This window comes from Parasteatoda tepidariorum, chromosome 2 (genome assembly GCF_043381705.1).
Source record: "Parasteatoda tepidariorum isolate YZ-2023 chromosome 2, CAS_Ptep_4.0, whole genome shotgun sequence".
In the NCBI taxonomy this organism is placed as follows: Eukaryota; Metazoa; Arthropoda; class Arachnida; order Araneae; family Theridiidae; genus Parasteatoda; species Parasteatoda tepidariorum.
This window is the reverse complement of record NC_092205.1, coordinates 94,442,841-94,459,207: the sequence shown is the minus strand read 5'-3', so window position 1 is coordinate 94,459,207 and position 16,367 is coordinate 94,442,841. Positions and strand designations below refer to the sequence as shown.

The window sequence follows — 16,367 nt, the reverse complement described above, 5'->3', positions numbered from 1 at the left end:
TACTTTTTTTCGTAGTTTGTAGTGTAGTGGGCTACTTTTTTTCGTAGTTTGTAGTGTAGTGGGCTACTTTTTTTCGTAGTTTGTAGTGTAGTGGGCTACTTTTTTTCGTAGTTTGTAGTGTAGTGGGCTACTTTTTTTTCGTAGTTTGTAGTGTAGTGGGCTACTTTTTTAAAAAAGTAGCGCAGTGAGTAGTACGATAAAAAAAAAACAGTAGTTAGTAGCGATTCCTGGAAACTACTTTCAACGTTAGATTAGAAAAGAATCAATGCTCTAACGCGACTAATTTTTTCGAATTGGATGAGTAGAAATCTTCGCGGGTCCGTCAATGGACGGAATGAAAATGACCCTTGACCGCTAACAAGAATGACGTATTCAGAATCATGTATAACTAATATTTAAAAATTATGAAAAGTATGAAAAGTATGCATATTATGAAAAATAGATACATAATCATGTTGGTCAAACTTTTACATTCGAATGTACACTCGTAAAGCATTGATGTTACTTTAAAGGAAGGGAACATATTTTCGATGTATCTGATTTCTTCGGGGAATATAAAAGCAATAAATAATTAAAACGTATTGAATAATTGGTTAATTTCGCATTTCCTAAATTAAATAGTCGCTGTCGAGAAAGGCATAAGAAGTTGAAGGTTAAATGAATGAATTCGAAAAACAATGTTTTGAATAAACAATCTGATTCATGTAAATATAAAAAAATATTTCTTAATTTTTGCCTGTCATTTAATGTAAGCCAATTTATTATTCAAAACCATTTTGAACACAGGTGCAAATTAAGTTCTCCAGCTAAGTTCGTCTCTTTAAAGTAGTGAGCTAGTTGCTACATTTCTGAAGTAGTTTGTAGTGACTACATTTAAAAAAAGTCGTTGTAGTTAACTATTGTAACAAAGTAGTTGTAGTCGTAGCAAATTACAAAATTAATGTAGCTTTTCGGACCACTGCTAGGTAATGATGATTGAATCCGACACCGTAGTTTTCTGAGAGATTCATTTATACTTAAAAAAATATTGAAATTGTGCAAAACTAATTTAAGAAAAAAGACTACTCCCTAATATCTTTAAGCACATAATCTTACATGCACAAACATTTTATCGGAAGAAGACTCATTAATACATAGCTATGAGCAAAAGAAAAAAAAAGAACAGTAACAAATTCCTTTTTGTATGCCCAATTACCATTACCCATTAACTCATATTTGTTTTAATAATTTTTTTCCTTAGATAAGCAAATTTGGTTTTGGAACTTAACTTAAGGAAAAATTTATTAATATCTAAATAATTTATTAATATTTAATTAAGCAGTAATAAATTTTTGTGCATTTTTTTTTAATAAAAACGTTTAAAAGAATCAAGTTTGTTGATCAGTAGAGCCCGGATTTTGATAACCTAAAAAATCTCAATTAATGCCCTTAAAAAGTGCAAAAATGCCCTTACAAACTGCAAAAAATGCCCTTAAAAGTGCAAAAAATGCCCTTAAAATGCGAAAATTGCGCTAAAAATGCCTTATGACATGACTTAAATAGAAGTAAAAATATTGAACTAAAACAATGTTTTACTCTTTAAAATTATTATGAGTCGTTTCAAAAAATATAAAGCAATGCAATACTTGTTCTACGTTCATTAAAGTTTGAAAAATATGTTTTATATCCTAAAAAAAAAAAAAAAAGGAAAATATATTGACTCCAAAACATTTTCATTTTGTATAGAAACTTAAATGAATATAACAACTTCCATCTCATAATATTACTAAATATCAGAATTACAGTGGATTATTAATTTTTTTTTTAATATTTTGAAATGTAAACGAGCGTCTCTTGTCTGAAAGCAAATTTTTATACCAGGAGAAGCTTCTTTCAACGTCTACTGATGTTATTGGTGCGTACTTGAAAAGGACGGTCACACTTACTGACAATTCTTCTTCAATTTGAAAAGATGTTGCTTCACCTGTTAATATCCTAGAGATTTTCTTCATTGTTTGGAAGCCAGTGTAATAATAAAAAATTATAAAAAATAATAAAAATTAGAAAAAATTAACAAAAAATTTAAAAAATGCTTTAAAATGCAAAATACGCCCCAAAATTTAAAGAAAATGCCCTATAAATCTAAAAAAATGCTCTAAAGGATAAAAAATGTCCAAAAATGCAAAAAAATGCAAATGTCATCAAAATCCGGGCCTTAGTGATCAGTTATAATTTAAATAATTTTCATAATATTCATTCGAGTCATATCCCTGTTAACATAATTATAACTATTTGCCTAAATAATTTTCATACGATCAAAAAACTTCTTTTTCCCATTAACCTAAGAATCTAACAATTTATAACAAACTGCAGTCGTAATCGAGCAAAATTTTCTCCGATTTTCTTCGCAAATTGTATTTTTCTTAATGAGTATTTTTCTAAGAATTATTACCCATTAACTTCAAAAAATAATGTTTTAATTGGAATCTTGAGTTTTGATGGCTCTTTGGGAAAGAATGCTTTATACATCTTAAAATTAATAAGATAAATATATTTTAAGCTTATTTAATATTTAAGATACTTGGATGCTGCGACCACAATTTCTTCTAATTATCTGTTATTCGATTAATTGAAAGGTGTTTAATTGACAAGTTAAAGAGGGCCTTCAAACAATGATAATCTCACAGTGATTTCAAAACAATAAATAAATAAATATTCATTGTAGAAAAGGCAAATTAATATTTTAGCGAGAACTTTATCGAAGATACGCTTGCGTATTGGATAATGAACATCAGAATAAGTGTTACATTCGCAATTTTTCAGAGAATGTCTCATGTTAAGAACCATATGCAAACTATATCCATAGAAATACAATTAAGCACATATTTATTTTTCAATTAATTTTTAGGTTTCTTGTTCCCAATTGTTTAGAAAAATTTCAGTGCTTTGTTTGGAATACTTTCGTGAAATAAGTTCGACAACCAGAAGTAATGCTGCTTTGAATTTATTATTACTTCGAATGTACAGAGGGTTTCGTAAACGCCACCCTTAATGTATGTTTTATCTTTACATATGTTTTGTTTATGTTGCTCTTAACGTACGTCTACCCTGATGTAATTCATTATCAAAAGTAATGACATAAAGCACACACACCGGGGATCGCAAATTAATATTTAAGGGAGGAAATAACATAAACATTATCATGATCCGAAAAAATCACAATTAAGGAAGTGAAAGAGAATGTCAAAACCTGGGTTAATGCAGATTGAATCCTTGAAGTTGTTTCTAATCATCGTCTTTCACCTCCCCTTTCTTTCCTTCGGCAATAAAACAGGTTTTGATGCTTTAGTAATTCTGAGTTTTCCCGCCATTCTTAGTTGTGGGTTGTCAGATTTCGATAAAAATTTTTTTTCTCATTTACGAAACACCCTCGCTACATATTTACTGATAAGGATTCCTAGAATACAGTCGGACTACTATTTAACGAACTTCCATTTTGCGATTTTTTTCGAGGAACCAAGAAATGTTTGGAAATTTTTTCGTAAAATAACTTCCAAATAGCGAAGTGAGTTTTCTATTTAACGAACTTTTCTTTGAGATCTACTTTTCCTATTTCCCAAAATATTTCGGAACATTTCAAGCTTGTGAGCGCATTTTATGGGGATATTGATTTTCAAAGCCACTTAACGTTTAGAGAAAGCAGTAAAATCCCTTTCCCCTTTTGTTTAAATTTCAAACAAAAATATCAGACAAAATTAACGGATTTTATCAGTAGCAATTATTAACGCATGTGGTAATGTACGTTTAAAATTACTTTTATAATAAATGCAGGTATAATTTTATACATAAATGTAGCTTTTTTTAAGTTGAAAATGTATGTAGCATGATAGTGTAACACTGAGTAATGTTTTGTTCTATTCTTGCTTTTCATGTAGATTTCTTTTATGGTTAAGACCTATAAAATAAATAGTAGATACAAGTTTGCAAGATAACGGTGTACCAATTGCTATTTTAATTTTGTCTAGGGTTAATGAACTTAAAACCTGGTTCGTGCTGTTTAAGTATTTCAAAAGTTGATTTTCTATTTAACGAATTTTCCATACAACGAACTTATAATCGGGATTTGGCGACTTCGTTAAAAAGAGGTCTGACCTGAATATAGTCTTTATGAAACACTCTACAAATTTATTTTCCTATAATATGCTTCAATCATTCTTCATACAATCCAAAAAATCCGTACAACTGTAAATTATATAAGATTAAACAACTATTATTATGTGGCCATTGATCTTGACGTCTGACAGAGATTTTGCAGTCCATTGATTTTTTTTTAAAAAAATTTGGAAAGAGAGACTAGTTAATGAAATCTCTTTCATTCATCGATGAATGCGAGGGTTGGCGACCAATCTTTGGCGACTAGAATAACCTTCTCATCGGCCCGGGATGAAACACGCGGCTTCACGTGGGGGAAGATGATATACTTATGAATTCTGGGTACGGCAACTGTTTTGTCCAGGTTAAAAAGGATATTTCCATGGATTAAAAATATATCGTAGATGAGAGAAAGTAAGTTTGTTGTTTTAGGGGCAGGTGGAGTGGGGAAAACGAGTCTTGTAGTTCGTTTCTTGAACGATATGTTCTGTAGTACGTATAAACCAACTGTTGAAGACTGTTATCAGCATACCATCCAACTGCCAGGTATTTCTTTCTGATCAATTCTAAAGAACATTTCTTTGCTGTTGATTTAATTCAAGTTTTAGAGTTAAAAATAAATGAAATGTTAGAAGAAGTTATTTCAATATTTTTCAATTTATATATTTTTCAATATACGTATAAATTTAAATATTTTTAAATTTGTTACGATAATTATATTGGCATTATTCAGCTTATCGTCCAACAGCCAAGATATATGTTCTAATTCTCTTTTTCATCTATTTTAAATAGTTTTCTTTTCCTCTTTTTAAGAAAATGTTTCGTCATTGATTGATGTCCAGCGTAAGAAGTTTTTGAAATAAATGAAATAGTAGAAGAAAATCTATTTAAAAAATTAATTATTTTCGGAATATTAGAATAATGATATTGGCATTAATTACTTCCAATTTCGAAAAATTAAGTCCCATTTCTTTTTATCATCTATTCTAAATAATTTTTTTAAAGAAAATGTTTTGTCATTGATTGATGTCCAGCGTAAGATGTCTTTGAAATAAATGAAATAATTGAAGAAAATCATTTGAAAAATGAATTATTTTTGGAGCATTCAAATAATGATATTGGCATTAATTACATTCCCTATACCATAAAATTTCCAAAAATTAAGTCCCATTTCTTTTTATCATCTTTTCTAAATACATTTTTTTTTTTAAGAAAATGTTTTGATATTGATTTATTTCAGTGTAAGAAGTTTTTGAAGTAAATAAAATATATATTAAATAATAATATATATTAGAATATTTTTCAATTTATTACAATATATTGGAATTATTCCGCATAGCGTCCAATAGTCAAAATATAAGTTCTAATTTTCTTTTTTCTCTATTTTAAATAGTTTTCTTTTCCTTCTTTTTCCCTTTTTTTAAGAAATTTTTTTGCCATTGATTGATGCCCAGTGTAAGAAGTTTTTAAAATAAAAAAAATAGTAGAAGAAAATCTATTTAAAAAAGTAATTATTTTTGATATATTACAATAATGAACTTGGCGTTAATTACATTCCCTATACCATCCAATTTACAAAAAATTAAGTCCCATTTCTTTTTAATCATCTAACTAAATATCTTATTTTTCTTTAACAAATTTGTTTTGTTATTGACTGATGACCAGCGTAAGAAAATTTTGAAATAAATAAAATATTGTGAGAAATTATATATAGAGAATTAATTATATTGGATTTATAACAATAATTATATTAGAATTAATACTTTTCATCATACCATCCAACTGCCGAAAAATAAATTCCATTTATCTTCCTCATCTATTCTAACTTGCGCATTTTGTAAAAATATTTTTGTTAGCAATTAAATTCTAGCAAAAAAGTTTCTGAAATTTAGAAAAGTAATAATAGAAGTTGTTAGGGAAAATTAATTATTTTAGATATATATTGCAATAATTATATTGAAATTAATTAAATTCAGCATACTATACTACTACTAAAACAATTTCCCATTTCTCTTTAAGCAGTTCATTTTTGTTCCAATTTTTCGTCAGTTTTATCCAAGTGTAACGTTTTTAACAATAAAATTATAAAATAATAGTATATAAAATAATTAAAGTAGTTGCATTTTGGAGATTAATTAGATTAACAAATACCTTGTAGGGAAAATAATATGATTTGCATTTTCGCAGTTAGAATTTTTTTAAATTTTTAACCACCTTTTGAGAAAAAATTTTTTAAAAAAAGAGCAAACAGGTTTAACTGCAATACCAACACTTTTTTTAGCAAAATATCTTTAAGAAAAAGCGTTAATTAAGACAGTTTTTTTTAAAAAATTTTCGTGACTATTTAACGAACAGTTAGCAAAAAGTAGGAAAACACAACCTTCAACTACTATATCAACTACTTGGTGAGAAAATCTATAGAAAGAATCATCAAAGGATAGACAAACATAACCTTCAACCAATTAATTTAATGAATTATTATAAAAGGACGTTAATAATAAAAACTTGGTTACGTAAGCATATTTTTGGCTATTTTGAACTCACCCTCCCCACAGTCAGCAAAAATAAGCAAATCACAAACACCCACTTATGCTTACGTAAGAAAGATGCAAATCCCCTCCTCCTTAATTTTTGCGTTAACTCTGGCATTTACTGTAGTAATCTAGTTCTGGAATTAGATTCAAACAAAAAGATGTAACGGTGAATAAAACAAAATTTACGTTTTTAATTTATTTATAAATTTTTGAGTCGATAATATTCTTTAAGAATCTTTTGTGTCCAAAGCACTAGACCTCTAATAAAGCTTCGAAGAAATTTTTTCCGCTTGATAATAGTATACGGAAATAATTTTAACTCTTACCATTTTTAAATAAAAAAAGAGAAATAAACTGTATTAAACAATACTTATTAATATAAAATTAAATGAATGTTTTTTCGAATATGTTCGAATGTTCTTACTTTGAATGTTTTTCCAAATTTGGTCACCAATAAAATGGCAAACATTTTGAAATAAACATTTTCACGTAGAAGTAGCCTAGAATATCAGTTTCTAATTAGTGATCCCTGTCAATATTAAGTAGCCTTCATTTGGGGATTTCAAATATTACGCATGGGCTTAACAGAGGGGGGAGTTATGATTTGCTTATTTTTGCTGTCAAGTGGGTTTTCAAAAAAATTTTAAAAGGCAACAAAAAAAAATATTAATAAAAAAAAATGACAAATGTAACGTGTTTAAGTTTTGAATTAAGTACAGCAAAAAAGGAATTGGAAAAAATTTCTATGGAGAGTTTCATAGGTAAAGAGTTTTGGCTGCAGTAGGAAAATAGAAAACATTCTTAAAAAACACTCTACTTAATTTTATGAGATGAATGTAAACGTATATTTTGAGCAAAGACATTAATTTACATGAATTTAATCCTAAAGTTAGATTATTACGATAAAAGTCAAAGTTAAAGGAAAAAACAAGGGATGTGTATTGTTACTTTATAACGTAAGCATATGGAATTTTATAACTGCAGTTGAGCAGGCGACTCAATTTGGGGTTTACGACTGCTAACTCCGTAGTCTTGTCATTTTGAACCCAATCCAGAAGACAAGGGAAGTCCTGGATCAAGTATTGGGAGAAAGTTTGCCTTCGTGGAGGACTTTTTCATGGAACTAACCCGCATTTGCGTCACATGGAGAGAAAAACCAACAAAACTTTCCACGGTTAGCCTGACAGCAAGGAGACTCTAACCCATCATTCGTCTACCACTGAGGATATTTTATGTCTGCACTGTGGTAGGTGCGTGCCGGATGCGGAATTCGCATTGACCAGCCATCTCTGGGATTCGAAATCGGTTCACCTCATTTGAATGCAAATGCTCTATCTGAGCCATCGCGGCTCTTTTCCATCTTTAGTTCTTGCAATTTTAAAAAACTAGTTCATTTGTTTTATTATGTGTAAAAAACTTATAAAACTAGTAGAAAAAAGTATTTATATTATTATTTTTTAAATGGTCCTTTTCAGGTAAAAATAAGGCATTTTTTGCATATACACTAAACACTGTAGAAAAATTCTATCACCCAAAACAAAAATCTTTTGTGGATTTTATTTAGAAGGCTATCAACCATGTTTTGAACTATTATATTAAAAGCAAATGAATATACTACTGAGTTAGGGATAAATGTAGCTAATAAAGCAAATTTTTAAAAATTTTCGCACTTGTCTTTGCGAAAAACATGCACAAAAAACGATATTCTACTTTTTTATCTTAGTCCGCAATTCAAAGCATGTGTGCTACATTCATAAACACTCATGGAAAATTGTAGACAATTATTAAAAACAACATGAGATATCATGCCTAAAGTGGTGTAAAATGTGAAAGAAAAGCCTGATTTTGAGATAAACGCAATTAAAGACTTAAAATAACTAGTCTATCCACTATTATCATCTTGAACAAAAACTGCTATAACTTCGTAAATAATTATAGTACAAACAAAAGCAAAGTATTTTTAGAAAGCTATGACTACAGGGATTCTAAATTTATAATAAAGTCAATTTCGAAAATTTTGTCCAATATCATGTTTTTGCACTAGTTTATAAAACTAGTGCAAAAGCATCAGATCTTGCACTAGTTTGTAAAAACTTTAAAAACTAGCAAAAAATTTATTTATATTGCTATGATTATTTTACACCTTAATGAATAAATTTTCTTAGCAAATGTATACATATTAATCAACGAAAGACTATTAATTATTCTGAAAATATATTTATTTGTCTTAAAGATCATTAATAGTTCATGAATGAAGAAAGTAGAAGAAAGAAGCCTGCATCTAATCTAGTTCTTGATTTGATTTAGTGAATGCGCAACCTGAATATAAACGCCGATTGTGGAAATAAAAACGCAAAAGAGTGAAAATAAGCTTCGAAAATGTTTTTCAGAGGAAATCGATATTTCATTGTTGATTTTAGCTCTTGAATTTATTTTTTAATCGAGGCAAAGTACTTATGCAATTATTTAAAATGAAAGAGTATGGCTGCCTGTAAAAGTGACTGGAAACACCTAGTTAGGAAGGCTTCGGCACACCCTGGGCTATCATACCATGATTGATGTTCGTATCTTTTTCATTATAACAAAATTATTATTAGGACATGTTATTTTTTCTTTACAAGCATTTTAATAAAACAATTTTATAAAAGTAATGGTAAAAATAAACAAATAATGGGTAACATTTATTCACCAATTTACCTTTTCAGTACAAAACTTATTTATTACTTTTTTTAAATTTCAGTTTGTACCTATTGCCAAAATTAATTTAGCAACATTGGCGCCAGTAACAATATGGCAATTTCATACAGTTTTCATATACGAATAAGCATTATTTTTATGTTTCATTCTAGCTTTCATTGCAAAATTTAATATTTTACTTCAATTTGTACCTATTACAAAAATTAACTAAGCATCTTTGGCGCCAATAAAAATATAGCAATTTTATACGGTTCTAATGTAGAACTGTTCTTCATAAATTTACCTTTCTGATACGAAACTCATTTTTTTATTTCAATTTGTATCGATTACAAAAATTAATTGATTGTAATTCTCGAAAAAATTATTTGTTTTCATGCTAATATTTTTGATCATTTTTGACGAATCAGTACTTATTTCGAATGTCGTGAAAATCACCTAACTATTATTGCAGCCAGTGATGCTTAACTATTGTGGTATTAAATACTACTGGTATTATAATCGGCGTTGAACATTCAGCAATAAGTTTGAGTTTACTATTATCAATGCTCTTGAAATTTTAAATCCAATCCAGAAGACAAGGAAACTCCTAGATCAAGCATTGAGACAAACTGTTCTTCGTGGAGGATTTTTTGAAGGAAATTAACCCACATTTGTGTTATATGGGGAGGAAAACCAGGAAACCCTGGTGATTCTAACCCATGACTCGTATACTACTGAGGATGTTTTATGTTAGCACAAATGTCGGCGAGAGACAGAAGTAGAATTCATATCGATGGTTCTAACATAAATCAACTTGGGAGGCAAGCTCTTTATTCCCTGAGCCGCTGCGGCTAACATTATCGATATTATATTTTATAACCGGCTTTAAACAGCTTACGACTTTTACTGTTCTACTCAGCAGCCTTGTAATTTTGAATCCAACCCAGAAGACAAAAGAACTCCTGGATCAAACATCGGGGCAAACTAGCCTTCGTGGAGGACTTTTTTGATGGAAATAACCAGCGTTTGCGTTACACGGAGAGGAAAACTATGAAACCTCCCACTGTTAGCCGGTGGTCTGAGGATATTTTACGTCAGCACTGTGGTCAGTGCGAACCAGAATTTGGGTTACTTCATTAGAGACGTGCTCTCTATCCCCTGAACCGCCATGGCTCGATAAAATATATTTTCAAATCCTACGTAAAACTCATTCTTTGGGATGTAAGCGAGAACTTGTAGTCGAATAGTGGTTTGCTGTTATTTGGTCCCCTATTATTAGGTCCGCTGTTATTAGGCACCCTGATCGTTAGGTCAACTGAGTCTTCGAACGTATTCGCACCAAATTTGGTCCGGATCCATTCCGAATATTGAATTTGAATAAGGTACATACGGTTTCTGTAAATATGTACAAAATGTATCATTATATGATACATTATACTATCTATTGCAAAATATTATCATTTTAAGTACACAATAGCCGTGCAATCATATATTTAGATTATTTGTAATTATGTTTACATGCAATCGCATATTTTGATTATTTGTAATTATGATTACATGCAATCGCATATTTTGATTATTTGTAATCAGTAATCACGATTACAAGTAATTGATTACAGTAATTGGTTATGTAATCACGATTACAATTGTAATCAAAATTATGAATGTCACAGTAATCATGTTTACAAGTAATTAATTACTGTAATTAAAAAATTTAATCGATTGTATTTTTCCCCTGCTCTGATCTAATCAAAAATTATGATTACTTGTAATCGCAATTACCTGTAATCGTGATTACAAGTAATTGATTATATAGCAGCAATTATCCGTAATCCATTACTGTTGTAATCGATTACTGTAATCGACGCCCAACTCTGGTAAATACATATAAGCATTCTGTTTTGTATTTAGATATAATTTCTAACTTAGACTAACTTAACTAAGTTTAGTGGGTCATGTTTATACAAGGTTAATTAGATGAATCTCAGGAATTTTCATTTTGAAAATTGGGAAAAACACGAGAAAGACATCTAAAAGTTGGAGAATGAGACGTTATTTATAAAAAATTAATGAAATTTAAGTATTTGCATCAAATAAAATTATTTTAGATCATTTTTACTTAAAATGGTAGAAGAACGTGAGGTTTACAATGAACCATATTTATAAAATGAATATTTGTTTAAGAACGCAGGCGAAATCATGGAATAAAACTCACTCGGAAGAAATAGTTTTCGTCCGAAAAGGTAGAAGAAATTTATTCTAAAAAAGATATATTGAGAATATAAAAACAATTTTTCCACATTTTATAATTGTTTAAATAACATCTAGTAATACTTTCCAAGCTATCATTTTTAAATAAATAAAGCCTAAGAAGAAAAAAAAATTTCGTAAAAAGTTAAAAGCAAGTGTACTTTATCTCAATGTTTTACATAAAATAATAAGTAGAACCTTGTTCTGTAATTATATAAATAACTTAAATTATCAACTTTATAATTAAATTATCAAACACCATACTAATCATAATCACTAATGCAAATCACATATTTAATAACAAAAAGCTTAATAAATTTGATCGTATGGCCGGGATAGCCTGGTTGACAGGGCGCTGGACTCACGTTCGTGAGAATGGGAGATCGAATCCAGCCACCCGAAAACTCCCCGTGTAGTAAATGGTGACTGGTGCAGGTTAAATCTATAAGGTCACAAAACCATCCATGTCCCCATAACCCCACCTCAGGGGGTACTGAATTGGAGATTGATCGTTCTCTGCTTCAGGTCAAAATTACGATTTGTGGATGAAGGAATGGGTCAGCTCTATAAACGGGTGCGATGCATGGGAGTAACAGAAGAGGAATTCTTGGGTATAGATGGCGCCACTGGAAAACGAAAACAATTGCACCCTTTTACTTAAAATGGCTCAAAACAACCACAATTCGATCGTATTTAAACGGCATTCTCGTGATGCCTAGCGTGTACGAGCGCCGTATCGATCTTCGTATTTCATTGGTATCAGCGTGACACTTATTGTTAATCAGCCTAAAACTGCCACTCGTTGATATTCCATTAACCTATATTTGACTAATACCACTAAAAGTATATTTTGAACACGCCATGTAAATCGATTGCATTTTTATTAAAACGCTTCAAAATCCCTAAATATATTGTTAAGAATATCCATATATTACCAACCAGCAATATGCACACTTTGCGGTGCAATGACGTAACTTCAGCGGAGTGGACTGCCAAAGCGAAAGGATTAAAAATAAAACACTGTTAACGGAAGGAAAGACGGAAACTTAGTATATATCTATATTGCCCGAAAGCAGTCAAAATGACTGCATTCTTAAAGAATAACTAATGTGTAAAGAAATTTGTTTAAAATTAATTTTTAATATTATTTACAGTCATACAACAAGTTATTAATAAGTATTAACGATAAAAAAAAACTTACTTCACTTGGAAAAAAATAATTTATTCATTATTTATAAATTTTTAACAAATGAAAATGGAAATCTTTTCATGTGTACATCTTCCGCAAAAATACTTTTGACATTTTTCACACATATTATTTGTTTTGTTTTTGTGGCGAAGTCGTACTTGACAAATTTTAAGTTTGTTAGAATATGTTGTATTTGACGATGTTGCAGTTGATCTTTGTGGGTTTCCATGTTCTGATGAATTTTTCTGCCTTGCAGCTCTGTAATCGGTGGAAAGCTGTCCTGCTAATTGAAAGAGGAACTGCTTACGTTGTATTTGTATTCCTGTCTCTTCTTTGTATAGGATCCAAGCATTTATAACAGCCAAATCTAAAATATTGAAAAAATATTTGGAGGGGCCATCTACGAGAACTAGATTTTACTGCATATTTTCTAGCCATTTGATCCGCCATATCAACTCCAAATTTTGTTTTGTTATAAAATTGAATAGAGTCCGGTAACATTTTTTAACTACTTTTATCAATTTTCACAAATTTATGCCTGGAACTTAGAACAGCCACTCTCTTATTCGGTTTGCTTTTATATATTGTAAGGACACAATTTTGTGATTTATATAGGAGAGTGGAAAAACGAGGCATGCTATCCTTCGTTTGTTTGGCTGCTTTGGGTCTTTTATTTCCTCTAATACGAGGGTTGCTATTTATTATTCTGGCCTAATAATGAAAAAACAAATATGTAGGTTCGAAATTGGTTTTATTGTTTTTCAAAATATTCTCCATGATGATCAATACACTTTTGCATGCGTTTGAACCAATTTTCAAAGCACTTTTTCCAGTCCGATTGAGGTAACTCCAAAACATGCGTTTTGAATGCATCAACCGCTTCTTCGGGGGTCGAAAATCGTTGTCCACGTAATTTATTTTTGATGTGTGGGAATAAGAAGAAGTCATTGGGTGCCAAATCAGGGCTGTACGGCGGATGACCCATCAGTTCGATCTTTCGCTCCGTCAGAAATGCCTTTGTTTGAGTCGATGTGTGAGAGCTCGCATTGTCATGATGAAGAATGATTCGCCTGTTCTTCTGCTTTTTTCGAATTTCTCCGATGACTTCTGGCAAACAAATGGTCGTGTACCATTCAGAATTGACCGTCCTGCGTTGCTCTAACGCCACTGTTGCCACATGACCGTTAATGCCGAAGAAACAGGCAATCATTTGTTTCGATGTGCTTCTTCCTCGAACAACTTTTGTTGGTTTTGCCTCGTCTTGGAAGACCCATACAGTTGATTGCTGTTTTGTTTCCGGCTCATATGCATAGATCCATGATTCGTCACCTGTGTAGATGTTATACACAGCCTTTGATGTACCTTGAACGTATTTTTCCAACATTTCCTTGCACCAATCGACACGAGCCTTTTTTTGAGCGTTTGTCAGATTATGCGGGATCCAACGCGAACAAATTTTTTTTACGCTCAAATGTTCATGCAATATTTTATTGATGCTAGTCATACTAATGTCCAAAGACGCCTCTATCTCACGGTATGTCACATGACGATCTTGCTTTATCAGTTCACGCACAGCATCGATCTTTTCTGGCACAACAACGGATTTTGGACGACCTGCACGGGATTCGTCCTGGATCGAACATCGACCACGATTAAATTCGTTATACCAATTTTTTACAGTGCTGTAGGATGGCGCTTTATCGCTGAATAAAGAATTAAGTTCATCGAAGCACTCTTGTCTTGACAATCCACGTCGAAAGTTATGAAAAATAATGGCACGAAAATGTTCACGATTCAATTCCATTTTTTGAAAGAGAAGAACTTTTCAATTTACTGTCAACAACACAAATGAAGCTATAATGGTAAATCGTCTGCTGAATTTATGTTTAAAAATATCAAACTTTCGATTAAAATCGTCTGCGGTCGCCTAGCAACACTTACTGTTGCCAAGGTCAGAAATATAAATAGCAACCCTCGTAGTTCCACCTAGTGTTGTTTTTTGGGTCCAATAATATCGTCGCGAGTAACATGCTAGTGAAAAAGTTATCGGTCGTGATATTCCTTCCGCAGCCTGTATATGGCTCGACAAGTTTCAGAACAACGTGTTCACTGAGAAGCATTGACGATGGTCGTTGTTCATCTTTTTCCAAGTAAGGAAAACCATTCAAAACGTACTTGCTACTAACATCTGATGCAAGCCAGAATTTGATACCAAATTTGTTGGGTTTATTAGGCATATACTGTATAAACGTGCACCTGGCTTTTGTCAACTGTTATATTTTGCCCTGATTGATAGCAAGCTTGACTATTTTCAATGAATTTGTCCCATATTTCCGAAACCAAGGCAAATTTATTTGTTTGGAGACGCCTACTTCTTTCGGTTATTTTGTCAAAACGAATAAATCGTAGGATTTGCTTCAATTTATCTCTGGTCATAGTTATTCTAAAAAATTCGGGATCCCACTTTGCTGACCATAAATAACTCAGTTTTAAATTTTTTGCCTCGTAGGCTCCACAAGCATATGAAATCCCAATAAATGCACGAATTTCCGGTAATGTTGTTGTCCAATCGTTCCCCAAAATTCGGCGGCCTTCTTCTTCTGTGCAGTTTTTTATATGTTCGATAATATAGTTATCTATTGTCAACGAGAATACACTGACAAGATTATCTGCCATAATGTTCCTTTTTGCGTAGCCTGTTGGACTTTTCACACCCTTGAAAGCACAAGTAGATGGTAACCTTCCAGGAATTCCACCTTCGTCAAATTTTAACCACACAGTACCATCGGCAGCTGTTTCGGTCTCTTGAAAGGTGTTTTCAGTTTCTTCATCAGAGTCTGAACTACTTTAGCACCCTACACCCTTTCCTGGACACATTGATGACACTTTCATTCTCATCGTTGGTGATCGCCTCTTCATCGCTATCTTCAACATATTCTAAATAATAGTATTTTTAAAAATAAGAACTATAAGAGTTACAGGTATATTTACTTACCAAAAAGTAAAACAGCGTCTTCTTAAGAAATACCGCTATCAATCAAATGATTCAAAAAATCTTTTTGATTCAAAATATTGATTGACAAAGACGCAAGAAAAAAAAATTAAATGTAAAATAGAAGTGAGAACTTAACTTAATTAAAATGTAGAACATAACAATTTCATTTAGATTTATTATCGTTTCCTCTTCAAAATAAAACGATGCAAATTCTAGCTTATAGCTGGCATACAATTAAATAATAAATAGCTCACCCAACAAACCATGCTTGAGCGAAAACGTCCCGCTGTGAACTGATCGTTAAGACTCAAACCCACAGATCACCGAAGTCAAGCATCACTGGCTGGGGTCAATGTGCGGGTGGGTGACCTCTTGGATCAGTCTGCGTAGGGACCGAGGGCGTGCGGTATTGGTCCTCGTTAGACTGTTCTAAAGTAATGTGCTCGACTTCGCGTGCAGGTCGTTGGGCTACCCAAGCGGGGGTGCCATCCCTTCAACAGAGGATCAAAATTATGATGGCATGTCTTCGGATTATCGCTTAAATATCTGTCACTCAAATGGCTGATATTTAAGCGATAGTATATATATATAT

The 16,367-nt window shown here is 31.3% G+C and overlaps 1 protein-coding gene across 1 annotated transcript in view; it reads left to right on the top strand.

Moving 5' to 3' along the window:
- The first annotated feature begins 4,423 nt into the window (after positions 1-4,423).
- Positions 4,424-16,367, top strand: part of LOC107447599 (ras-related protein Rap-1b-like) — a 24,677-nt gene continuing 12,733 nt past the window's right edge. Inside the window, exon 1 of the mRNA XM_016062546.3 lies at positions 4,424-4,677. Coding sequence (XP_015918032.1) covers positions 4,536-4,677 — 142 coding nt within the window. The 5' untranslated portion in view covers positions 4,424-4,535. The remainder of the gene's footprint in view (positions 4,678-16,367) is intronic.